The sequence below is a fragment of the Bubalus bubalis genome, chromosome 15 (assembly GCF_019923935.1).
Source record: "Bubalus bubalis isolate 160015118507 breed Murrah chromosome 15, NDDB_SH_1, whole genome shotgun sequence".
NCBI lineage: Eukaryota > Metazoa > Chordata > Mammalia > Artiodactyla > Bovidae > Bubalus > Bubalus bubalis.
This window is the reverse complement of record NC_059171.1, coordinates 81,115,926-81,141,396: the sequence shown is the minus strand read 5'-3', so window position 1 is coordinate 81,141,396 and position 25,471 is coordinate 81,115,926. Positions and strand designations below refer to the sequence as shown.

At 56.6% G+C, this 25,471-nt stretch overlaps 3 protein-coding genes across 9 annotated transcripts in view; 2 read left to right on the top strand and 1 right to left on the bottom strand.

Annotated features, from left to right (window-relative positions):
* PARP10 (poly(ADP-ribose) polymerase family member 10) overlaps window positions 1-8,763 on the top strand; it is a 35,384-nt gene extending 26,621 nt beyond the window's left edge. The window contains exons 1-10 of one of the 4 annotated variants that reach the window (XM_006054353.3): window positions 1,826-2,221; window positions 2,298-2,552; window positions 2,624-2,860; window positions 2,936-3,519; window positions 3,639-3,860; window positions 3,979-4,075; window positions 4,264-4,905; window positions 4,988-5,121; window positions 7,929-8,100; window positions 8,195-8,763. In XM_006054353.3, coding sequence (XP_006054415.1) covers window positions 2,044-2,221; window positions 2,298-2,552; window positions 2,624-2,860; window positions 2,936-3,519; window positions 3,639-3,860; window positions 3,979-4,075; window positions 4,264-4,905; window positions 4,988-5,121; window positions 7,929-8,100; window positions 8,195-8,541 — 2,868 coding nt within the window. In that variant the 5' untranslated portion in view covers window positions 1,826-2,043 and the 3' untranslated portion in view covers window positions 8,542-8,763. Of the gene's footprint in view, window positions 1-1,825; window positions 2,222-2,297; window positions 2,553-2,623; window positions 3,520-3,638; window positions 3,861-3,978; window positions 4,076-4,263; window positions 4,906-4,987; window positions 5,122-7,928; window positions 8,101-8,194 lie in introns of those variants that run through there. The other 3 variants (XM_025265604.2, XM_006054352.3, XM_025265603.2) reach the window with 3 other exon arrangements.
* A 273-nt stretch (window positions 8,764-9,036) lies between these two features.
* Window positions 9,037-25,471, top strand: part of PLEC (plectin) — a 56,537-nt gene continuing 40,102 nt past the window's right edge. For 2 of the 4 annotated variants that reach the window (XM_025265596.3, XM_025265595.3), the window contains exons 1-2: window positions 9,037-9,189; window positions 10,399-10,597. In XM_025265596.3, the coding sequence (XP_025121381.3) occupies window positions 10,405-10,597 (193 nt within the window). In that variant the 5' untranslated portion in view covers window positions 9,037-9,189; window positions 10,399-10,404. Of the gene's footprint in view, window positions 9,190-10,398; window positions 10,598-12,150; window positions 12,279-25,471 lie in introns of those variants that run through there. The other 2 variants (XM_006054345.4, XM_006054344.4) reach the window with 1 other exon arrangement.
* Window positions 11,037-12,243, bottom strand: LOC123329353 (collagen alpha-1(I) chain-like). Its single transcript, XM_044928450.1, has 2 exons — window positions 11,768-12,243; window positions 11,037-11,411 (listed from the first exon to the last, which is right to left on the bottom strand). The coding sequence occupies exons 1-2, from the start codon at window positions 12,241-12,243 to the stop codon at window positions 11,399-11,401; spliced, it is 489 nt and encodes a 162-aa protein (XP_044784385.1). The 3' UTR covers window positions 11,037-11,398.

The window sequence follows — 25,471 nt, the reverse complement described above, 5'->3', positions numbered from 1 at the left end:
GCCTGGGGTAGATCCTCCACAATAGGGATAGGTATAATAAGTAAATTATACATTGTGTTAGAAGGCAATGAGTTCCAGTCCAGTTCAGTCACTCAGTCGTGACTGACTCTTTGCAACCCCATGAACCGCAGCACGCCAGGCCTCCCTGTCCATCACCAACTCCCAGAGTTTACCCAAACTCATGTCCATTGAGTCGGCGATGCCATCCAACCATCTCATCCTCTGTCGTCCCCTTCTCCTCCTGCCCTCAATCTTACCCAGCATCAGGGTCTTTTCAAATGAGTCAGCTCTTTGCATCAGGTGGCCAAAGTATTGGAGTTTCAGCTTCAACATCAGTCCTTCCAATGAACACCCAGGACTGATCTGCTTTAGGATGGACTGGTTGGATCTCCTTGCAGACCAAGGGACTCTCAAGAGTCTTCTCCAACACCACAGTTCAAAAGCATCAATTATTCTGTGCTCAGCTTTCTTTATAGTCCAACTCTCACATCCATATATGACTACTGGAAAAACCATAGCCTTGACTAGATGGACCTTTGTGGACAATGAGTTCCATGAGAAGACAAAGCATAGAGCAGGCAGAGGTGACTTCAGGTTTTGTACAACTAGAAGCTAATACAATTTGAGGGCCCTTTTTTAAAGAAAAAAACCTAAAAATGACAAATGTGAAGTTGAGGTCAGGGCTTTAGGAGGGTTCTTGAAGACTTTTAAGTTCAAGTTAAACCTGCCACCAAGAACCTAGTAAGGTGATTTGTGGGGAGGGATGGCCAGGCGGCTCTATGGGAAAGGCTGGTCTAGAAGAGGGAAGGGGCAGTACAAAGGCGTCAGGGAGGGAGGGTCTGCTGCACTGGATGACGGAGCATGGGGGATACAAGGGCATTCAGCCAGCAGGGACTGGGGCCCGGTCAGTCCAGGCTGGCAGGTCTTCCAAAGGACTTTGGCTTCACCATGGTCCAATCTCATGTTGGTGCGACTTATAACGCGCACCCTGCCCTCTGTTGTGGATGGATGGTGCGATAGGACAGGAGTGGCAGAGAGAGATCAGTTCAGAAGTCAGAGACGTGATCTAGACGAGAGATGAGAGAGGCTCGGACCAGGGTGGGGGCAGCTCAGGGTACAGGCTGGACAGGCCCTCAATACCTTGCAGAAGTAGCAGAGGTTGAAGGAAGTTTTTGTGGCTGAGGGCTAAGTGGGAGGTGGGGGTGGAGAGCACCGTGGGCACAACTCTTCCAGAGGCTGGAAGCCAATGAGTACGGGCACCAGGGAAGGGGCGACTGGATGGCAAGAGGGAGTGTGGGTTCTAAAGGTGCAGCTGGGCAAGAGGCGTGGCAGTGCCATGGGCCAGCAGTGATGGGGACATACCCCTCCAGGGTCAGGAGCTGAACTGCTTGCCCTCGCCAGGTGGGAGGCCGGCCACCTTTGAGTTGTTGAAGGGTGAGTGCAGGTGCAGGCGCCAAGGTTGCTGGGGAGAGTTAAAAGCCAGCCTCAGCCAGACCCAAAGTCTCTGCAGTGGGGGCAGGGAACACAGAGGCTTGAGGTCTTTGAGTTGGGGGCAATGACTCAAGAACCCCGGCGGATTTACCAGGGAGGGTGATTGGCCGTCTTGAGGTTCACAGGGAAGGGCCAGTGGGAGTGGAGGACCTCCAGGGGCCACTCCCCCCATCCTACAGCCACTGGTCTGGGGTGGGACAGAGAACAGACGGGACCGGTGGGCGGAGGGCCTGGTGGGCGGGGCGGGGGCGGGGCTGGAACATCCTGCAGGAGGAGCCTGAGGAGGGAAGCACCTGAAAGGCCCAGCACTGGGCGCTCCTCCCTTCCTGCAACAGTTTCACTTTTGTTTTCCTGTTTCAGGGTGTGGGGAGGGAGTCCTGGCTGAAGGCCCGGGCTGGGGCGGCTCAGGCTGGGGTCAGGAAGTGTAAGTGGGGGGATGTAGGTCGCCTGCATAGTGAAGGGGGCGTCAGGGAACGCTACCAAGGGACCCGGACTGCGTGAGGCGGACTAGTGGGGCTGCTGCCTACCCCCTCTTCTGGCCCCAGGGTGGCGATGGGGGAGGCTGAGGCGGAGGTGGGAGCTGCAGTGGAGCTCAGTGGTCTGCCCTCCAGCATCCCAGACGAACTGCTCACGCTCTACTTCGAGAACCGCCGAAGCTCCGGGGGTGGGCCTGTGGCGAGTTGGCAGAGACTCGGCCACGGGGGCATCCTCACCTTTGAGGAGCCTGCAGGTAAGGGACCAACGGAAAGGGGCAGCCTGGGCTCCGCTGGCCGCCGGCCCTGACCACACACTCCCCTCGCCCGCAGATGCCGCGAGGGTCCTGGCCTGGCCGGAGCACACTCTGCAGGGGGCCCGGCTGAGCCTGCGGCCAGCCCCACCACGCGCCTCTGCGCGCCTGCTGCTCCAAGGATTGCCTCCTGGCACCACACCCCAGCTCCTGGAGCAGTATGTCCAAGCTCTGCTTTGTGCCGCCGGGCACCCGGAGCAGCCTTGCCACGCCCTGGCCAGTCCCCGACCAGATCGCGCCCTGGTGCAACTGCCCAAGCCCCTTTCTGAGGCAGGTAAGAGGCGGGACTGGGGCGGCCTGCATGTTAGGGGAGGCGCCCTGTGCTGACTTGGATCCTCCCCACAGAGGCTGGTGTCCTGGAGGAGCACTCCCGGGCCCTGGGCCTGGAGGGGGCTGAGGTCTCCCTGGCTTGGGTGCCCCAGGCCTGGGCAGTGCGTGTGGTAGGAGGCGACCCCCCTGCAGACCTGCTGCTGCTGGAGCTGTACCTGGAGAATGAGCGCCGCAGTGGCGGGGGGCCCCTGGAGGGCATGCGCAGCCTTCCAGGGCACCTGGGCACCGTCGTCTCCTTCCAGCACTGGCGGGGTGAGTGGGGCAGGACAGGGCGGTTCCCCACCATGGCTTGGAGCCCTGATGACCTGTTCTTTCCCTTCTTCCAAGTGGCCGAGCGGGTGCTGCAGCGGGACCACCGGCTGCAGGGCTCAGAGCTGAAACTTGTCCCTCACTACGATGTCCTGGAGCCTGAGAAGCTCACTGAGGACACAGGTGGAGGAAGCTGCCCGGGCGACCGGGGGCCTGGGGCCCCCAGGCACATTCTCCAGGAGGCAGGAGGACCAGCAAGGGAACAGCATTATGCTGGGGATGTCACACTGGGCTCTGAGGAGGCGCCAGGGCAGTCAGGAGCCTCTCTGAGCACAGGCCCTCAATGGGACAGCTCGTCGCTGGCACCGGCTGGGCCAGTCAGCTCAGGGCCCTGGGGGTCTTCAGAAGAGGAGGGACTGGGGAGCCCGAGGACTGTGGGGTCTCCGGACCCAGTGGAGATCGCCGTGCGCTCTTCAGAGCAGGTGGCGTCAGTGAGCCAGGGGCCCGCGGGGTCACCGGGGCAGCAGGGCCTGGTGGAGATGGTGCTGGCAATGGAGCCGGGAGCAATGCGCTTCATTCAGCTCTATCATGAGGATCTTCTCACCGGCCTGGAAGATGTGGCCCTCTTCCCACTCGAGGGCTCAGATACGACTGGATTCCGGGTGAGCAGCCCCTGAGGAGTCCTCACCTTTGATCCTCCTCTGCTACTGGGGGCTCCGGGTGCCTTTCCTGTGCCCTAAACTTGCCAACTGCCCCCCACCCCCACCCCATGGTCCTGCAGCTCTGCGGAGCCCTGGCCCCATGCCGGGCAGCGAAGGAGTTTCTGCAAAGTCTGCTGGGCAGCGTTAGCTGTCACATGCTGAGCCTGAAGCACCCAGGCAGTGCCAGGTTCCTGCTGAGCCCAGAGGGGCAGCACCTTCTCCGGGAGCTGGAGGCACAGTTCCAGTGCGTCTTCAGGACAGAGCATCTGGCTGGGGCCGTCCTGGACATGGACCTGGAAGAGGTGGACACGGAACCTGCCCCGCCCTCCCCTTGTTACCCCTGCCCGGCGCTGCCTCCACCCTTGCTCAGACGCCTTGGGGGGCAGGTGTCCTGGGAGCCCTGACACTCTCTCCCAACAGGTGGGCCCCACTGAGGCCCTGCAGGCCCTCCCTGGCCTCTCCTCCACCCCGTGGCCTCCAGACGATCCGGACGGTGACCAGGAGAACTCAGGCCTGGGTAGGTATCCCTGGGGCCCCAGGACATCCCGCAGCCGTTTCTTGACTTCAGGCTCTGTGCTGCTCTGCACTGCGCCCATCGGCTGAGCGGATACCCTCCAACCCCTGTCTCCATCTTCCTCCCGGCCCCTGACTGCCCCGTCCTAGCTGGGCTTGACCTTTGACCGGGTGCCTCTCCCTGCCCCCCAGAGGAGGTCCGAGAGCTGCTGGCCACTCTGGAGGGCCTGGATGGGGAAGACTGGCTGCCACTGGAGCTAGGGGAGGAGGAGCCTGAGGGGCAGCCAGAGGAGGAGGTGACAACCCTCAGGTCTGGGGAGGGGCCCTTGGCCCCCAGCACGAGAGAGCCTGAGTGGCTGCAGGAGGAAGCTGAGCTACAGCTGGCGCTCTACCGGTCCCTGCAGCCGCGGGGCCAGGCAGCCGAGCAGGAGGAGGCCGCGCTGCAGCAGGCCCTGGCCCTCTCCCTGCTGGAGCCGCCCCCCCTGAGTGGGGAGCAGGAGCTCCTCTGGGGCCAGGGCCCGGGTGGCCGGGCCCAGCTGGAGGTGCACGCCTCCTTCGAGCGGGATATGGACGAGCTGGACCGGGCCTTGGAGGCCGCCTTGGAGGTGCACCTCAGGGAGGAGCTGGTGGGGGCCCCGGGCTGTGTGCTGCCCGCGGAGCTGTGCGCCCGCCTAGAGCGGTGCCATGGTGTGAGTGTTGCCCTGCACGGTGGCCACATCGTCCTCCGCGGCTTTGGGGTCCAGCCTACCCACGCGGCCCGTCACCTGGCAGCGCTGCTGGCTGGCCCCCGGGATCAGAGCTCGGCCTTTCCCTTGGCGGCTTCCTGCTCCACACGTGAGTCCGCAGCCTGGGAGTGGGTGGGGAGGGCGACCAGCGCCCTGAGCATGGCCTACAGCCTTTCTCCTTCCTGCCTCAGTGCCACAGCAGAGGCTGAAGGAGCCCCTGGGCAGGCTGGAGCGTCTCGCTGAGAGCAGCAGTGAGTTCCAGGCGGTGGTGCAGGCCTTCTGTGACACGCTGGACACGGCCCACGGCAGGATCCACGTAGTGCGGGTGAGGCCACTTTGTCTTGCCGCCTCTGGCCTCTGGGCTCCTGGCACATTTTGCTTTGCAGAGCCCATGGCCAGGGAGACAGAAAGCTGTGGAGGTTGGGGGTCCCAGCCCGGGGCCCCATTCTGCCAGTGACAGGTGCCTGCTGCCGCCTCCTTGAGTAGAGCGTGGGGTGCTGGCGCCATCTGGTGGCTTCTCTGAGGATTGCTCCTTCTGCAGACTGCACTTCTGGGGGCTCCCCTGCCAGCCATGGGGGTGGCTCCAGCAAGAAGAGGGCTGGTTGGAGCCGCCTCCTGCATTCACTTGTAAAAAGTGGCAGCTCTGAGCATGGTCTCGTTGCAGAAAAGGCTGGGAACTACTGGTGGGGGAGCCAGAAGGAAGGAAAAGGAGGTTGAGAAGGAGAGGCTCGCAAGGCAATGGGGTGGACGATGGAGGCAGTGGCGTCCCAAGGGCCGGTGGGGCCAGAAGAAAGGGCTGAGGAGGAGGCTGAGCCAGGCTAGTTGGCTGGCACGCGAGTGTGAAAGCAGTGCCCAGAGACAGGATAACTGAGCACGAGCTGGGCTGCACACTCACGGCCGAGGGGCAGGAATCTGGGGCCAGACAAGAGCTGGGAAGCCAGGCAGCCCCTTGACTCTTGAGGCACTGAGCTGTGGGTGGGTGGGCCTGGGGTGGGGTAGCAGCATCAGCAGCCTGGATCTGGTCAGAAATGCAGAACCCCAGGCCTTCCCCAGCCCTGGCCCAGTCAGCCAGCAGCAGCACCACCGCTCTCCTGGTTCTACTGCTGTAACTCCACGAGTAGGACTCTGCTTCCATTTCTGGACTTAGCAGCCATCACTCCTGCTCTTTGCAGAGGACAGACCTCCTGCACTCGGGCCCCAGGCTCCTCCTGAGGTTCGGCTAGTTGCCTGTGCAACTTCTTCCAGCAGGACCTCTATGACTGACGTCCACTTGAGTCTTTTCTCCACTTAATTTTAGAGACTATCTCTTGCCTCCTTCCAGAGATGTGGAGAATGAGCTTCCCTTCCCCTGTCATTTCTTCCCTCTGCCATCTCACATTTGGTCAGTGACATTATTTTTATGTTGGCAAGGTTGACAAACCAACATCATTGACGGACTGTCATGAAGCTGCATGCCTGGGCCATGAGTTCAGTTCAGTTGCTCAGTCGTGTCCAACTCTGTGACCCCATGGACTGCAGCACGCCAGGCTTCCCAGTCCATCACCAACTCCCGGAGCTTGCTTAAACTCATGTTTGGGCCTTAGGTTGATCAATATATTATGATAATGAAAAAATATTTACCACTGGACCAGAGAGGGCAAAGGGGAAGGAAAAACCTAGTTGTTAAAACCATGTTGCCTGAAAGAGAATATTCTAGGAGTCAAGGGCAAATGGCCATTAATTTCATTTACTCTCTTCGTTTTTCTTTGTGGTGCTTGGCTACTGAGTTTCTCCTGTTGACTCCGTCGCCCTCTTGCATAGATTCCTTTTCTGTTTAGTAGAAGTATCTCCTTGAGTGAGTAGTAAACATCTTGGACTTTTAAATTTATTTTGCCTTTTGCAACTACAACTTGATATTTTTTCAAACAAAGCATGCTGTGTATTTATTAAAACATTTCTATGGACTTAGGCACAGCTGATTCTTCTGTGCCTTGATCTGTCCTTATTTTGTTTGCACCATAAATAGTGTGGCTGGGTATAGCGATCAGGATGAAAATATGTTTTCCTTCAGATCTTTGGAAGACTTAACTCTTTTTCTTTCCTTCTCAAAATTTTTTTGTTCTTGGAAAGGTAAGGAAAAAAAAAACAACAAAACCCTTCTGTGGCCTCTTAGCATCCAGTATTAGTGGTGAGAAGCCCAGTATGAGAATGTGAGATTTTTTCCACTTTTGTATATCAACTTTGGTGTGTGTGTGTGTGTGTGTGTGTGTACTCTTGTAGAGTTTCCTTTCACTTTGAAGGCTGATATTTTCCCAGCAGGTAGGGGCCATGGGTGTGCCTTTCCCATCATCCTTGGCATTTCTTTCCATCTGAAGATGCCGCCTTCAGCTCAGAGAAACTGTCTTCCATCAAGCCCTTCTTTGCTCCCGTCGCATCTGGCGTATTCTCGTGGAAGTCCTCCTACTGAGATCTTAGACCTCCCGGCCCCTCTCCCACATCAGTCCTCCCACAGTTCCCAACTCTTTCTTCAGCTCTGCACTCTGAGTCACTTCCTCATCTCTATCTTCATCTTATTATTTAGCCTACCCACTGGATGCAGTTCAGCAATTCCATCCTTAATGTAAGAACACTCTAATTTTCAGCCTGTTTCTTTTTCACAGTAGGTAGTCTTGTTTCATGGATACAATATTCTTTTGCATCCGTCTGAAGTGACTAGAATTTCTTAAGACACTTTTTGGGTCCCTGAGTTGGTTCCTCCTGGTTGACTACCAGGTTGGTCACCAGGTCTCCCATCACTGGGAAGTCCGGGGTATCTCCTGGCGTTGGGGGTGAAGTTCTGCCCGCAGTGCAGGCACCGGGCTCAGCTTCTCTCTGTAGAGGTGTGGCTGTGGGTGCTGGGTTTTGGTTAGTGGATGGGTTGTCCACCTGCAGGCCCCCCGGAAGCCCTGCAGTGCCACTTGGGGCCCTGTGGAGGAGGCGAAGGTCAACCTCATGTGGGCTACTGAGTAGAGCATGGCAGGAGCTGTGAAGTCTCCCCAGTCTCTGAACTCCTCCAAGAGGGCTCCTTGGAGCTCAGCCCTGCTGGGTGGCCCAGAGGCACAAGTAGCCTGGCTCTGATCCCACCCCCATCCCCACCCCGACCCCCTGCCTCAGGTGGAGCGCGTGCTACACCCGCTGCTGCAGCAGCAGTACGAGCTGCACCGGGAGCGCCTGGAGCAGTGCTGTGAGCGGCCGGCCGAGCAGGTCCTGTACCACGGCACAGCGATGCCCACCGTCCCCGACATCTGCGCGCACGGCTTCAACCGCAGCTTCTGCGGCCGCAATGGTGAGACCTGGGTCCCTGCGGGGGCGTGGGCTCTGCTCCCTTAGAAGCTCCCTTACCGCCCCGCCTCCCGGACCCCGTGCATTGCCCCCCGCAGGTGCGCTCTACGGACAGGGCGTGTACTTCGCCAAGCGCGCCTCCCTGTCGGTGCTGGACCGCTACTCGCCCCCCGATGCCGAGGGCCACAAGGCAGTGTTCGTGGCGCGGGTGCTGACCGGTGACTACGGGCAGGGCCAGCGCGGGCTGCGGGCACCCCCTCCGCGGCCCGCCGGGCACGCGCTCCTGCGTTATGACAGCGCGGTGGACTGCCTCCACCGGCCCAGCATCTTCGTCATCTTCCACGACACCCAGGCGCTACCCACCCACCTCATCACTTGCAAGCACAAGTCCCGGTCTCTCCCCGAAGACGCCCCTGCGCTCCTCAGCACCTCCCCAGCCACCTGACCCTAGAGGCCCCCCTCAGCCCGGCCTCCCGCTCCCTATTGCCGTGCACAGCCCTACCGCCCCGCCTCCTGTCGTGGTGCTGTGTCCCCCCTTGGGCAGGGTTCCCCCCACCCCGGCTTGGGCCGGGCCGACCACCAGGGGTCAGCAGAGCCCGGGAGGAGGGTGGCCGGGCCAGACCTCGCCCGAGCGCGACTGTGTCGTTTAAATAAACGTGCCTGTGGAGCTCCGGGTCCGACCTCTGTTTTGAGGGTGGCTAGGGGCGGGGCCAAGGCAGAGCCGCCGCGACTGGGTGGCGGAGGCCGACCCGGCGCGCCCCCGAGCGACCCCGCGTCGCCCTAGTGTCACGCACGCTCCCCTAACGACGTCTCCTTGGCGACGGGCCGCCCTCTGCGCGAGGGGAGTGAGCCGTGCCCGGCGGCGGAGGTGGGGGGGCGCTGTCCCAGAGAAGCCGCGCTGGCGCTCCGGCCCCGCCGCCGCGGGGAGCCCCGGCCCCGCAAGCACTCGGGCGCCAGGACCGAACGGGCGGCGCTCGGTTAGGGGCCGGGGCGGGGCTCTGGGCTCGCCCCGCCCGCACAGCCTGCGCAGCTCTCCCGGCACCGGCAGTCCGGCCGCACCGGCCGAGCCCAGCGGAGCTGAGCTATCGTGCGCGTAAGACCTGGGCCGGGACGGGGAGGCGCGCGGCGGGCGGGAGCTACGGGATGGGGTGGGGGCAGCCCGGAACCAGAGGCTGCGTCGAGGCCCTTCCTCCCTCGGGAGGATGCCACCTCCGCGCGCGGAGACTGCGGAACTGGACGGGCGGTGCCCGGGGTGTGGGCAGGAAAGGCCGCCGGCGGGGTGCGGCTGGCGGCTGGGCGCCGGGCGGGGGGCTGGCCGGGAGGCAGGGTGCGGAGGGGCTGTGAGGGGTGGGACGGGCCGGGGCGGGGCGGCCCCCACCTCGGTGGCCGCCGTCTCCTCCCAGCACAGAGCCCACATTGTGCCCCCGCGCCAGCCCAGTCCCTCCAGGACGGAGCCCCGTTCACCTCCTGCACGCCCGCGCGTGGGGCCCGGGCGCTGAGGGGCGTGCGCGCGTCGGTGCTGGTGCGCTTCTGCGGCCCCGGCCGGGCGTGTGCGTGCCGCGCAGGGAGGGCTGCTGGAGCGGCGGCCCAGGCTCCCTCCCAGCCTCGCTGCAGCAGAGCTCCCGCGGCCCACGCCGATGCGGCTTCAGCTATTTATAGGGCTTCACTGCGGAGACCGAGGTGGGGCTGTGCTGGGGTGGGGTAAGGCGACGGGGAGCCCTGTTGGCTCGGACAGCTTGGAGGTAGAGCTAGTGTCGAAGGCCTCTGAGGGGAGGGGCAGCAGCCAGTGGTTCCCCATGGCCTGCCTTGTTTGCTGATCGAAGGATTAGGGGAGACAGAGTCCAGGTTTGGCACAGAGGGGCCGGAGGCCAGTGTCGGTGTGATGGGGTGGAGGTTGGGATCAGTGGCCTCTGATGGGGTGAGCCCCTGGGCGATGGTGTGGAGGGGCCAGTGTTTGGGTGACTATGACAAGGGAGTGGCAGTGAGTGTTGGGGGGTGTCAATATCTCCGTGCTGCAGGGAGTGAGGTCAATGTCTTGGGTGCGGGGTCACTCTATGGGTGTCTGAAGGATGAGCTGGAGGGGTGAGGCCAACCGTGGATGGCTGGAGAGGATCGTCCGTCCTGTCCGGGTTGAGAGGGTTCAGCGTGTGGATGAGGGGGGACGTAGGAGCGGTGTGGGTGTCAGTGTCCAGGTGACAGGGCGCCTGCGGTGGGTCCCTGTTTAGGTTAAGAATGTGTAGGTCAGTGTGGGGCAGTATGCCCCCATACACAGAGGTGTGATCCCCTCCTGCTTTCTCTCCAGGAGGCCATGTCGTGCGAGGACCAGGAGGTTCGGGCAGTGGTTGAGGATGGCTCCAACGGGGGCAGTGGCTCGCCCAGCCCTGGGGACACGCTGCCCTGGAACCTGGAGAAAACCCAGCGGAGCCGGAGAGGTGGAGGTGGCCCCGGAGGAAATGGGAGTGTCTTGGACCCTGCCGAAAGAGCAGTCATCCGCATTGCAGGTAACGCTCAGGAACTCGGCCTGTCCGGTTCATCAGCTCTCGCCTGTTGGCTGAGCCCCTGCTGTGTGTTCTGTGCGGGGCTTCAGGTGTCGGAGGAGAGGCCCGGGGGCGGCTTGCAGGGCGGAGCGGGCCTCTCGGTGCCGAGTGACTGCGGGCAGCACAGCGCCACCTGCTGGCCGCGCCCGGTCAGCTGCACGAGGCCGGAGGTGGCGCTTGCGGAGGGCGCCTTGCCGCTCTCAGGACGAGCTGTCAGGCCCCAGTGATGGTGACACTTCCTTAGGTTGCTGGGGCAGAGCCGCCTCCCAGGGAGTAGAAGCATGTAGGGGCAGGACAGGAGGGACCACCTGGTTGGTGGAGTCCCAGCCCCTCCCTGAGCCAAGATCCTGCCTGGCCTCCAGTAGCTGCCATCCTGGAGGAGGAAGGGGAAGGTCCGGGGCAAGGACCCTGACCGTGTGGGCTGGCAGCAGACAGCGGCTGCGCCCTCTAGGAAGTAGGTGACCTAGTGCTAGAGGCGAGGGGCGGGATGTGCTGCGAAGGGAGGAGCCAGCTGGGGGTCTCCAGGTCAGCCCCGTGGGCAGGACAGAATGATGATGGGGGCGGGGGCGGGGGCGCCCCTGCAGGAGGCCGGGAGGGTGGTCCGACGTGGGTGGGAAGAGGCCAGGAAGCCCCGTGCTGGGCGGGACGGTGCAGGCGGCAGCGAAGGACGTTGTGGGTGGGAGCACAGGGAGCTTGTGGGGGTGCGGGGAGCTGGAGGGTGCCGCTGCCCGGGGCCTTGTGGACGCGGCTGGTCCGCAGTCTTTTTCACATGTCACATCTGGATGCGAAGGAACGAGGCCCTCTTTCACCCAGGGGAAGGTGAATCCTGAACGTGCTACCGCAGCTCGGACCCCGGCGCTGTCAGCGCCCCCACCCCATCCCTCCGTGCCGTCCCGCGAGCCCTGGAAGCCGCGGGCTTCTGGACACGGGGTGCGCAGCGTTTCCAGCTGGAGGAACGCTGCCGGGGCGTTCCGGGGGAGGGCGTTTCTCAGCCCTGGGAGACGGGGCTTGCCAATCTGATGGGTGGCAAAGACATTGTCTTTTAAAAACATCATATTTTCTTCTGTACATTTCCGATTTCAGCCCTTTTATTCGTAATTAAAAATTTTTCTTTTTAGCGTAAGAATTTCATACCGAAAACACTCGATCTCCCAGGTTGCAAGGGAAAGCTCTCGGTAGCGGCGGCGGGGGCGGAAGCGGGTGGGCGCGCTGGGGGCGGCCAGGTGAGCTCGCTGGGTCTGGCGGCCAGCGAGGAAGGGGGCCCCTGCCGGGCCGGGCGAGCAGATTTCGGGACGTCGTTGGGCCGGCAACCGGGTCGGGGGCGGGAAGGGGGTGTGCGCCGGCCGGGAGGAGTGCGGGGCGGAGACTAGGAGCCTCAGACGCCGGGAGGGGCCGGGGCGCGCGGCCGCCGCTCCCCGGGGCCCCGCCCGCCCGTGGGGCATCCTGGGTGCGGGGCGGGGCGGGGGCGGCTCCTTTAAGCGGCGCGCGCGGCCGCAGGGGCCGAGTGGCCGCCGGGGACTGGAAGCCCGCTCTGCGCCGCAGCGCCCAGAGCGTCCCGCGCCCGCCGCCGCCATGGCCGCCCCGCCGCCGCCCGACGAGCAGGACTTCATCCAGGCCTACGAGGAGGTGCGCGAGAAGTACAAAGGTACGGCCGCGGTCCCCGCCCACCCTGCGGGCTGTCTGCCGGCCGACTGGCCGGCCCTGACAGGTCCTCCGGCCGGGCAGTACGGCCTCTGACACCTCGTCTGCGGAGGTCGTCCCGATCAGAGCCCAGACCCCCGGCCAACCCCCCAGCCTCACTCGACCGGCGTGGCCGCCGGCAGCGCGCTCGGCGGAGCCCGGTGGTCATGCCCTTAATAGGGCATGGTGCGGCGCGGGCGGGTGGAGTGGGCCGCCCTGGCCAGTGTCCTGTGTCCGGCGTCCGTGCACAGCAGACACGTGGGTCAGTCTGAGCTGTCCCCTACCCCTCGGTTGGGCGCGTCCCCCAGAAGCGCGGGTGGCCGCCTCTGTCTGGCAGTGGGTCGCATAGCTGCTGTCTTTCCTCACCTCCCCAAATTGGTGAGCACCTAGGCGGCCGCCCAGCCTTGGCAGGGACCCTGTGACGCCCCTTTACTGTCTGCTGGGGAGAAGCTGTGGGCTGGGGAAGTCGGGTCAGCCTCCTCTTCCTCTCTACAGGAGCCCACTTGGGGGCTTTGGCAGACCCCTGCCCCTGCTCCACGTGCCAGGGGCCCCTAGGTCTGTCCAGGCCTCACTGCTGTCCGCTGCCCGCAGCCCAGCTGCCTGGGGCGTGAGCTCTGAGCAGGCATGGGCGCAGCCCTGGCCCCTGGCCCGCAGAGGCTCAGCAAGGATCGAGGTGGGGTTCTGGGCAGCGCTCAGCCAGAGCAGGTCCCAGCCCCACACGGCTGGTTATGCTGGCTCTGCCCCCAAGGGCAGTTCAGGGAGAGAGGTCCTGCTGGGACCTTGCCTGGAGCCCTGGGCAGCCGCTGTCCACCCAGTGACCTCACCCAGGCAGGGGAGATTTCACCGGGCCCTAGGCTCGTCTCTGCTGGGCGGTCATCCACTCACGGCTCTCCGGGCCCTGGCCGGGTGGACGTGCTGCGTGCTTCTCCCACCAGCACTGTGGCCGACCCGCTTGCCTCTGTGACCAGTCGCTTGGGCTGGAGACACTGCTGTGACTGTGAGCTCCTGAGCCTGAGGGAGGGAAGGTGTGTCTTGGGTGGGCTGACCTGACCCAGGGGCGTCCGTCTGGACACATCCAGGGCAGGGAGCAGCCGCCCACCTGGGCCGCAGCCCTCCTGGCAGGCCCCAGAACGGAACAGTTCATGAACTGGCCGCTCTGAAGGAAGTGGGGATGTCGCACAGAACGAACAGCGCTCTGTCCAGCATCTTCCCGTGTGGCTCCAGAGCCCGTCAGGGCGTCAGGCTGGAGTGTTCCAGCCTGAGAAGCCCTGGCCCTCTGCTCCCTGGGGTGGCGCCCACCTCTCAGGAGCGAGGCCTGACAGGACCCTGAGGGCTTCTAGGACTGGTGTGGAGCTGCCTTGGCCGTGCCCCTCCCCGCTGGCCTGGTTGCTGTCCGCGGGTGCAGGGTGCCTGCCTGAGGTGGCCAGTGCCGTGGCTCAGCTCTGATTGCGGCACAGGCCTGGGGTGGCTGAGAGCGGCGAACTGGGGGAGCAGGTGTGGGGACTGCTGGTTGGGGTAGGGAAGGCTTCTGGAGGACCCGAGTCCCTCAGCTCCTGGCTTGAGCCATGGGAACAGGTAGGGGGCTGGGCTGGGCCTGGGCTGTCAGGGCCACGGCCAAGGCCCGGGGATGGTCTCAAGGAGTCAGAAGAGGCCAGGCTATGGGCTGCGGGCCTGACGGCTGTGAGCCCCTCGGACCCACACGGAAGCCTGAGGCCCTGGCCCATCTGCCCCCCTCGAGGAGTGCTGCCCCCCGCGGGGAAGAGAGGTGAGGCCTGCTGGGCTGGAGGCAGGAAGGAGGCACGGGTTCCCCTCCTGGGGGCGCAGTGAGCACTAGCAGGCTCAGCCCTCAGGGACCCCTGCCCAGCTCTGCACACCCATTCCTGGTCACTCACTGGCCGGGGAGGGCCTGGCACCGCCTCCTGGCCTCTTCCCCTCTGGCATTTGCCCCGCCCCCACCCTTGCCCTGTTTGCCCTCTTGGACGCACCTTCCCCATCTGCCTCCAGAATCCAGTCTCTGCTGTGACCTTCGTGCCCTCGCCGGACCCTGGGGCACCTCCCTGTCCACACTGGACCTCACTGTCCACACTGGACGTGTCACTCCCCTGGAAATCCCCCACGCTCCCTGCAGCATCCTGCTCCTCCCAGGGCCTTCTCCACTTCCTGTCTGCCGGCCCCTGGCTCCAGGGCAGATCCCCACAGGGCTGGAGAGCCAGGCGGGGCTGAGGGAGGCTGCAGAGGCCTGTGGTCTCTGTGGGAGGGCAGGGAGGGGGAGTTCGGGTGACGCAGGCCAGGCTGTGGGGGGAAGGTTTATGGTGAAAGAGCCCCCCAAAGCCCCGTGGTGACCCTTTGCACATGGGTCCAGAGGCCTGTCCAGGAAGATGGGACACAGAGTCCAGGACAGGGAGTAGATGGTTCAGCCAGGAGGGTCTGGGCAGCCTGTAGAGAGTTCAAGGCTGTGTCTCGGGGCTGGGAGCCTCAGTGTGGATCGGGGGAGGGGGGCTGGAGGGTGCCCACCAAGCTGCTAAGGTGGTCCTGGAGGGGGCACAGACGTGGAGTGGGGAGAGCAGAGGTGAGCAATGTCCGCGGGGGTGTTTGTGGGGGCAGGTCCTCCAGGCAGGGCTGGGGTAGGGGGTCTGCTGGAGGCACAGCAGGGTGGGGCTGGGAGGCGGTGGCAGTGGTGTGGGGAGTGTCCTCGAATCTGCAGGACGTGTGCCCAGCTGGTGGGATTCCCTCACCTCCCTGTTCAGCCCTGACGGGATGGGCATCCCGTCATGTGTCCCACCCTGTCCCATCCTGGACTCGGTTACCTGTGTCCCTGGCACCAGCCCCAGGCTCTCAGCCAGGACTCAGGGCGCTTGCAGGGTGAGTGGGTGATCGCATGGGGTGTCATCTTTGGCGGCCAGAACTCAGTGGGCAGGATTGAGGTCTGGCAGTTATCTGGGACTCATTGGAGAGGGCTTTTGGTCTGTTTATGGTCAAAAGCTAAAAACAGACAGAAAAGCACTATGAGAATATAAAGAAAAAAGGTGAAAGTCACACTTTGGGTCCCTAGTCTCACTGGCTGGGGTGACCATAGTGTGTGTGTGAGTGAGAGAGAGAGAGAAACAGAGAGAGAATTCAGTGGTTTTAGCGAATTAATAGACTTGTGAAGTCGTTCGCACCATTGATTTCAGAACATTTACAGTCCCCGGCCCCTGGCCAACACTGATCCACTTTAGGTCTCTGTGGATTTGCCTGTGTAGGACATTTCATATTAATGGAATCATCCAACTTTGTGTCTGGCTTCTTTCGTTTGGTGTAATATTTCTTCCATGTCATAGTGCGTGGTTCTTCGTTCCTTTTTGTGGTGGTATGATATTCTGTGGTATGGATAGACTACACTTGGTTTATCTCTGCCTAGGGAGATAGGTTTGGGGGCTGTTTCCACCTTTGGCTATTATGAATATGCTGCTGTGAACACTTGTCTGCCGGTTTTTGTGTAGATGTATGTGCTCATCTCTCTTGGGTATATACCAAGGAGTGGAATTGCTGGAACATGTGTTAATTCTATATTTAACTGTTTGAAGGACTGCCAGATTGCTTTGCAAAGCAGCTGCACTGTTCTGTGATCCCATGAGCAGTGTGTGAGGTTTCCAGTCTCTTCACATCCTTCAGTTCAGTTCAGTTCAGTCGCTCAGTCATGTCCGACTCTTTGCGACCCATGAATCGCAGCATGCCAGGCCTCCCTGTCCATCACCAACTCCCGGACTTCACTGAGACTCACATCCATCGAGTCAGTGATGCCATGCAGCCATCTCATCCTCTGTTGTCCCCTTCTCCTCCTGCCCCCAATCCCTCCCAGCATCAGAGTCTTTTCCAATGAGTCAACTCTTCGCATGAGGTGGCCAAAGTACTGGAGTTTCAGCTTCAGCATCATTCCCTCTAAAGAAATCCCAGGGCTGATCTCCTTCACAATGGACTGGTTGGATCTCCTTGCAGGCCAAGGGACTCTCAAGAGTCTTCTCCAACACCACAGTTCAAAAGCATCAATTCTTCAGCGCTTAGCCTTCTTCACAGTCCAACTCTCACATCCATACATGACCACAGGAAAAACCATAGCCTTGACTAGACGAACCTTTGTTGGCAAAGTAATGTCTCTGCTTTTGAATATGCTATCTAGGTTGGTCATAACTTTCCTTCCAAGGAGTAAGCGTCTTTTAATTTCATGGCTGCAGTCACCATCTGCAGTGATTTTGGAGCCCAGAAAAATAAAGTCTGACACTGTTTCCACTGTTTCCCCATCTATTTCCCATGAAGTGATGGGACCAGATGCCATGATCTTAGTTTTCTGAATGTTGAGCTTTAAGCCAACTTTTTCAGTCACCACTTTCACTTTCATCAAGAGGCTTTTTAGTCCCTCTTCACTTTCTGCCATAAGGGTGGTGTCATCTGCATATCTGAGGTGATTGATACTTCTCCCGGCAATCTTGATTCCAGCTTGTGTTTCTTCCAGTCCAGCGTTTCTCATGATGTACTCTGCAGATAAGTTAAATAAGCAGGGTGACAATATACAGCCTTGACGTACTCCTTTTCCTATTTGGAACCAGTCTGTTGTTCCATGTCCAGTTCTAACTGTTGCTTCCTGACCTGTGTACAGATTTCTCAAGAGGCAGGTCAGATGGTCTGGTATTCCCATCTCTTTCAGAATTTTCCATAGTTTATTGTGCTCCACACAGTCAAAGGCTTTGACATAGTCAATAAAGCAGAAATAGATGTTTTTCTGGAACTCTTTTGCTTTTTCCATGATCCAGTGGATGTTGGCAATTTGATCTCTGGTTCCTCTGCCTTTTCTAAAACCAGCTTGAACATCTGGAAGTTCATGGTTCACATATTGCTGAAGCCTGGCTTGGAGAATTTTGAGCATTACTTTACTAGCGTGTGAGATGAGTGCAATTGTGCAGTAGTTTGAGCATTCTTTGGCATTGCCTTTCTTTGGGACTGGAATGAAAACTGACCTTTTCCAGTCCTGTGGCCACTGCTGAGTTTTCCAAATTTTCTGGCATACTGAGTGCAGCACTTTCACAGCATCATCTTTCAGGATTTGAAAGAGCTCAACTGGAATTCCATCACCTCCAATAGCTTTGTTTGTAGTGATGCTTTCTAAGGCCCACTTGACTTCACATTCCAGGATGTCTGGCTGTAGGTCAGTGATCACACCATCGTGATTCTCTGGGTCATGAAGATCTTTTTTGTACAGTTCTTCTGTGTATTCTTGCCATCTCTTCTTAATATCTTCTGCTTCTGTTAGGTCCATACCATTTCTGTCCTTTATCGAGCCCATCTTTGCATGAAATGTTCTCTTGGTATCTCTATTTTTCTTGAAGAGATCTCTAGTCTTTCCCATTCTGTTGTTTTCCTGTATTTCTTTGCATTGATTGCTGAGGAAGGCTTTCTTATCTCTTCTTGCTATTCTTTGGAACTCTGCATTCAGATGCTTATATCTTTCCTTTTCTCCTTTGCTTTTTGCTTCTCTTCTTTTCACAGCTATTTGTAAGGCCTCCCCAGACAGCCATTTTGCTTTTTTGCATTTCTTTTCCATGGGGATAGTCTTGACCCCTGTCTCCTGTACAATGTCACGAACCTCAGTCCATAGTTGATCAGGCACTCTATCTATCAGATCTAGGCCCTTAAATCTATTTCTCACTTCCACTGTATAATCATAAGGGATTTGATTTAGGTCATACCAGCACTTATTATCTGCCGTTAGGGCTCCCCTGGTGGCTCAGACGGTAAAGCGACTGCCTGTAATGTGGGAGACCGCGGTTTGATCCCTGGGTGGGGAAGATCCTCTGGAGAAGGAAATGGCAACCCACTCCAGTATTCTTTCCTGGGAAATTCCATGGATGGAGGAGCCTGGTAGGCTACAGTCCATGGGGTCGCAAAGAATTGGACATGACTGAATGACTTCACTTTTGATTATAGCCATTCAATCCTAGTGGGTGTGAAGTGGTTTCTCTTGATTTTGATTTGCATTTCCTGATGATGTTGAGCATCTTTTCTTCTGCATATTGGTTATTTCTGTGTCTTCTTTTGAGAAGTGTCCGTTCAGAGACTTTATCGATAGTGTTTACCTTGTTTTTTTTTCTTTTTATTATTGAGTTGTTAGTGTTCTTCATGTATTGTAGATATAAGTTCCTTATCAGATAGAGGATTTGCAAAAATAGTCTCTGATTCTGTGGGTTGTTTTTTACTTTTTTGATGATGTTCTTTGAAGCACAAGAAATTTTAAGGACGAGTCCAATTTATCTATTTTTTTCTTGGTTGCTATGCTTTTGGTGTCATGTCTAAGAAACTGTTGCCTATTCCAAAGTTATGAAGATTTATATGTATGTTTTCTTCCAAGAGTTTTATAGTTTTTGCTCTTACATTTTGTTCTTTTATCTATTTTGATTTTTTGAATATGGCATGAGGTAGTGGTCCAACTTTATTCCTTTTTTTTTTTTTTTGCTACACAGTTTGCTGATTCTTTGTTCCCAAACTAGGGATCAAAGCCAGGGCCCCCGCAGTGAGAGTTCTGAGTCCCAACCACCGGACCTCCAGGGAAGTCCCCCAACTTTACTCTTCTGCTTGTGGATATCCAGTTGTCCCAGCACCATTCACTGAAAAGATTCTTCTTCCCCCACTGAATGGTCTTGGCACCCTCATGCTTCTTAATGGATATAGTACTAAGCGTTCCATTACGTGGAAGTACCTCACCTTATTCATCTGGTCCCTTTACATTTGGACATTTCAGTTCAGTTCAGTCGCTCAGTCGTGTCCGACTCTTTGTGACCCCATGAACTGCAGCACACCAGGCCTCCCTGTCCATCACCAGCTGCTGGAGTCCACCCAAACCCATGTCCATTGAGTCGGTGATGCCATCCACCCATCTCATCCTCTGTCGTCACCTTCTCCTCCTGCCCTCAATCCTTCCCAGCATCAGGGTCTTTTCAAATGCATCAGCTCTTCGAATCAGGTGACCAAAGTATTGGAGTTTCAGCTTCAGCATCAGTCCTTCCAATGAACACCCAGGACTGATCTGCTTTAGGATGGACTGGTTGGATCTCTTGCAGTCCAAGGGACTCTCAAGAGTCTTCTCCAACACCACAGTTCAAAAGCATCAATTCTTCGGCGCTCAGCTTTCTTTATAGTCCAACTCTCACATCCATACATGACTACTGGAAAAACCATAGCCTTGACTAGACGGACCTTTGTGGACAAAATAATGTCTCTGCTTTTTAATATGCTGTCTAGGTTGGTCATAACTTTCCTTCCAAGGGGTAAGCATCTTTTAATTTCATGGCTGCAGTCACCATCTGCAGTGATTTTGGAGCCCAGGAAAATAAAGTCTGACACTGTTTCCACTGTTTCCCCATCTATTTGCCATGAAGTGATGGGACCAGATGCCATGATCTTAGTTTTCTGAATGTTGAGCTTTAAGCCAACTTTTTCACTCTCCTCTTTCACTTTCATCAAGAGGCTCTTTAGTTCTTCTTCACTTTCTGCCATAAAGGTGGTGTCATCTGCATATCTGAGGTTATTGATATTTCTCCCGGCAATTTTCTCTCTCTCTTGATTCCAGCTTGTACTTCCTCCAGCCCAGCATTTCTCATGATGTACTTTGCAGATAAGTTAAATAAGCAGGGTGACAATATACAGCCTTGACGTACTCCTTTTCCTATTTGGAACCAGTCTGTTGTTCCATGTCCAGTTCTAACTGTTGCTTCCTGACCTGTGTACAGATTTCTCAAGAGGCAGGTCAGGTGGTCTGGTATTACCACAGAATTTTCCACAGTTTATTGTGATCCACACAGTCAAAGGCTTTGGCATAGTCAATAAAGCAGAATTGATGTTTTTCTGGAACTCTTTTGCTTTTTCCATGATCCAGCGGATGCTGGCAATTTGATCTCTGGTTCCTCTGCCTTTTCTAAAACCAGCTTGAACATCTCTAAGTTCATGGTTTACGTATTGCTGAAGCCTGGTTTGGAGAATTTTGAGCATTACTTTACTAGCGTGTGAGATGAGTGCAATTTTTTGGGCCTATCATTAAAAGTGATTATATTTTGGGACTTCCTTGGTGGTTGGTCCAGTGATTAAGAGTCCGCCTTCTAATGCTGGGGACTCGAGTTCGATCCCTGGTTGGGGAGCTAGGACCCCACATGTCATGGGGCAACTAAGCCCATCCACCACAACAAAGATCCCAAGTGCTGCCACTGAGACCTGATGCAGCCAAGTAAATGAAGAAATATTTTGAAAAATGATTGTATTTTTAATTTGGCCCCTGGTGTAGATGAGCCAACAGGGCTTGCTCCCCTTCTCTCTTCCTCCCCCCTCCTCTGGGGGAGCTTGGGTCATGGATTAGCTGGGGAAGGGTCTTCCCAGCTGGATGGTCAGCGCTTGACAGGGACTGTTCCTGCTGCCCTAGGGCCAGGAAGGAGGAGGGGGCATCTGCTACCCATATGCATCCTGGGGTGGGGTGCATCCAGGGCCTGTGCTGCAGGGAGGAAGGGCCTGGAAGGACCCTGGAGGCTGGGAGATCTTGGGCAGGCTGGTGGTCAGGTGGGCCGGGGGCAGCATGGGGGCTGGGGGCCGTGGAGTGGGGAAGGCGTAGCTGGGGCTTCCACCCCCCTCTTTGGGTTCCTGTGACTGCCGTAACAAATCGCCACAGTCTGGGTGGCTTAAAACAACAGAAGTTTTCTCTCACAGTTCGGCAGGGCCGAGCACCCCCAGAAGCCTCGGGGCGGGTCACGTTTCTGGCCCCCCAGCTCCTAGTGGCTGCATCACTGCAGTGCCACCTCCATCTTCAGCATGGCCTCCCGTGCATCTTCCCTTCTGTCTCTTGTAAGGACACTTAGGACTGGACTTAGGTCTTCCTGATAGTCTAGGATGATCTCATCTCGAGAATCTTAACTAAGTTACAACTGCAAAGACCCTGCTTCCAAAAGTAACTTTCACGGCTTCTGTCTGTTTTTGGAGCCACTTCAGTGCACTTTTTTGGAGCCACTTCAGTGCACTGCCACCTGCCTTCTGAAATTCGTGTCTGTCGTGTGCAAAAGACATTTGCCTCTCCCAGCATCCCCAAAAGTCTTACAGCCACAACACTCAGTCCAAAATCTCACCTAAATCTCATCCGAAGCCCCACGTCTCATCTAAGTTGTCTGTATCAGGTATAGGTAAGATTCTGCATACGGTCCACGCTGGGGTGAAACCCATCTCAATTTGTGGACCTGTGAGCTAGAAATTGAATTGTATACTCCAAAATACAATGTTGGAGAGGCATAGAGTAGACAGCTCCACTCCCAAAGGGAGGAAGAAAAGATAAAGGGGTCACCAGTCCCCAGCAAGCCTGAAACCCAGCAGGGCAAGTTCCAATATGGCTGAAGGCCTGAGAATACCCATCTGGGGCTGGATGCTTTGCTCTCTGTACCTTCTTCTCTGCCGGCCTCTGTCTCTGGGCACAAGGCTCTGCCCTTGGAGTCATCTTTTGGTTTAAAAAAAAATTCTATTTATTTATTAGGCTGCTCTGGCTCTTAGCTGCAGCATGTGGGATCTAGTTCCCCAACCAGGGGTCGAACCTGTATTCTCTGCATTGAGAGCTCGGAGTCTTAGACACAGGACCACCAGGGAAGTCACGATTTTTCCCTCGATGGGCAGCATATGTTTGAAGCTGAGTAGCTGCTCTGTTGCCCCATTTCCTGCCTGCTGCTGCTGCTAAGTCACTTCAGTCGTGTCTGACTCTGTGTGACCCCATAGACAGCAGCCCACCAGCCTGCCTGCAGAACCCCTGAATTCCAACATCTTTCCTTCATCCTCTTCCATCCAAGCTGGCAGTGTTTCTGCTGATACAGCACCCTTTTTGACCGTGTGGGTCTCCCGTGTATGTCACAGGGACCCATGCCATCAGGGAGGAGGCTCCTCCTTCCCAGGAGGCCCCTCTCTGAGCCCAGCTTGTGCTGAGATGGTTGGATCTGCTAGTCAGACATCAGCTCTTTTCAGAGGACGACTGTCCAGTCATGTCGTTGGCTCTCTCTCCTCACAGTGAGTCTCCCCACAGCTGCCTCTCCTGAACCTGGATGGGCATGAAGTTCCCGGGTCACCAGCCCTGGCTCTCTTCCTGTTTCACAGTTCCTTCCACGATTGGCATCTTTCCTCCTGCACTTTCCTGTAAGGAACAGGTAAAAGCCAGGTCACACCTCCCACACTTGGCTTGGAAACCTCCTTAGCTAAAGATCCAAGTTCATCCCTTGCAAGTTCTGTTTTGCACCTGACTCTGGAACTCAGTTCAGCCAAGTTTTTTGCTGTGTTTAATAAGGATCACCTTTCCTCCAGCTTCCGGTGATTTGTGCTCAAGGCAGTCTAGGCTTTTTCTACCAGGCTCCTCAAGTTCTCAAGCCCCGTCTGTTACCCAGTTCCAAAGGCAGCGCCACGCTTTTAGACAATTGTCACTCCTGGTAAAAATATCTTCATTAGTCTCCCGTGTCTGCCATAACAGATGACCACAAACGGGTGGTCTGGAACAGCAGAAAGTTCCTCTCCCCTCTGGAGGCCAGAAGGCCAAAGTCAAGGTGTGGTCATGGCATTGGCTTCTCTGGAGGCTCCTGGGAACCCCTGCCTGCCTCTGCCTCTTCCAGGGTCTGGTGGCTGTGGCGTGCCTTGTGGCAGCGTCCTTGCAGCCTCTGCCCCTTCTTCACGGGCCTGTCCTCTGGGGATCTCTCTTCTGCCTCTTATAAGGACACTGCCATTAGGTTTAGGTCCCACCCAGATACGCCAGGGTGATCTCATCCTGATATCCTGAACTTAATCACATCTGCAAAGACCCAATTTCCACTTAAGGTCACAGACACGGGCACCAGGCGTCTCGACGTGAGCACACCTTCCAGGGCTGCTGGTCAGCGCCGTCCCTCCAGGTTGCCTGCAGTGGTTTATTGGTGTTCTGTAAAACCTCTGCAGCTTTATGTTTTATGCTTGTTTTTAAGAAAAACGTGCACGCTATTTTATAGTTATAACTTAGTTTGTGTGTAACTTTGTAATCTAATATTGTGAAGTATTTAGGTGCAAACATAATTGCGGTTTTGGACTCTGAATTTTAAAGCATTATAACTAAGATCAGACACATCTTTATTAATCAAAATAGGAACCATTACCATCAACACATTCTTGCCAACAAGAAATAAGTTTATTCCTATAGTGTAAAAATCCATGCCTTGGGATTCAGTGAACTCTTGGAAAGCATTTTCTGCCTCCTTCTGGCTGTGGAAGCGTTTTCCCTGCAAAAAGTTGTCAAGATGCTTGAAGAAGTGGTGGTTGGTGAGAGGTTAGGTGAATACGGAGGATGAGGCAAAACTTTGTAGCCCAATTCATTCAACTTTTGAAGCTTGGTTGGTTGTGTGATGTGCAGTTGGGTGTTGTCATGGAGAAGACTTGGGCCCTCTTTGTTGACCAGTGCTGGCTGTGGGTGTTGCAGTTTTCAGGGCATCTCATCGATTTGCTGAGCATACTTCTCAGATGTAATGGTTTTGCCGGGATTCAGAAAGCTGTAGTAGATCAGACGGGTAGAAGACCGCCAATCTCTACCATGAGCTTTTTCTGGTGCAAGTTTGGCTTTGGAAAGTGCTTTGGAGCTTCTCCTAGGTCAACCACTGAGCTGGTCATTGCCGGTTGTCATATAAAATCCACTTTTTGTCACTCGTCGCAATCTGATCAAGAAATAGTTTGTTGTTGTTGCGTAGAATAAGAGAAGACAATGTTTCAAAATGAGGACTTATCAGCTCATGTGTGTTAAGTCAGCTCGTGAGACACCCGCTCGTTCAGGTTTTTCACCTTTCCAATTTGCTTCAAATGCCGAACGACCTTAGAAAGGTGGACATTAAGTTCTTTGGCAACTTCTTGTGTAGTTCTAAGAGGATCAGCTTCGATGATGGCTCTCAGTTGGTTGTTGTCGTTGTCAACCTCCGATGGCTGGCCACTACGCTCCTCATCTTCAAGGCTCTCATCTCCTTTGCAAAACTTCTTGAACCACCACTGCTCTGTACATTGGTTAGCAGTTCCCGGGCCAAATGCGTTGTTGATGCGGTCTCCTCTGCTTTACAACCCATTTTTAACGCGAATAAGAAAATTGCTCCAATTTGCTTTTTGTCTAACTTCATTTCCATAGTCTAAAATACAGATAAACAGCAAGTAATATGTTACTAGCAGAAAAACAAAAAGGGAGAAATGCACATTAACATGATGTATAGCATGCTGCTGCTGCTGCTGCTGCTGCTAAGTTGCTTCAGTCATGTCCAACTCTGTGCGACCCCACAGATGGCAGCCCACCAGGCTCCCCCGTCCCTGGGATTCTCCAGGCAAGAACACTGGAGTGGGTTGCCATTTCCTTCTCCAATGCATGAAAGTGAAAAGTGAAAGTGAAGTCGCTCAGTCGTGTCCAACTCTTCGCGACCCCATGGACTGCAGCCCACCAGGCTCCTCCATCCATGGGATTTTCCAGGAAAGAGTACTGGAGTGGGGTGCCATTGCCTTCTCCGGATGTATAGCATAGTCACATTTATTTAAGAAGGTATTCCTATATCAAACAGCAAACGTCAACAGTGTAAAAAGCACAATTACTTTTGCACCAACCTAGTGTCTTAGACACGTGTAACTTCTTTTTACTTAATGTTACAACAAATACGATCCTTCTATGACATTAGTTTATAATTTGCATGGTAATCATATCCTTTTTATTTTGTATCATTTATTGTCTTTGTGTCTTTGGTCGGCGGCAGGTGTTCTAAGGGACAGAACGCACACGAGGCGTGTCTCGGGCAAGGGGAGTGGGTCCCGCACCGCCGCGGTGTGTCAGCGGTCAGCAGAGGAGCGTGCCTGGGCTAAGGCCCACATGCCATCCGCTGGTCTCAGCACCGCCTCACTGTTGTGTCCTTGGGCAGCTTCCCGCTCAGGACCGCATCCTATTGAAACTGATCTCCTCCCATGGAACAGTAGGTTTGGTCTAGTTCAGCTCTTTTGCTGTTGGAAACTGCTGCATAGAAGAGCTGTGTCGCTGGATCGTGTGTGTCTATGGCTGCTGTTAGAAATGGAATTTCTGGGTCAAACCAGCAAGATTTAAGCTCCAGCTGCACCATGGTGCTGTTTTGTTTTTGT

Excerpts from the sequence above, each read along its gene's own strand:
- LOC123329353 (XM_044928450.1), bottom strand. The coding sequence starts at position 12,243 with ATGAAGTCCTGCTCGTCGGGCGGCGGCGGGGCGGCCATGGCGGCGGCG.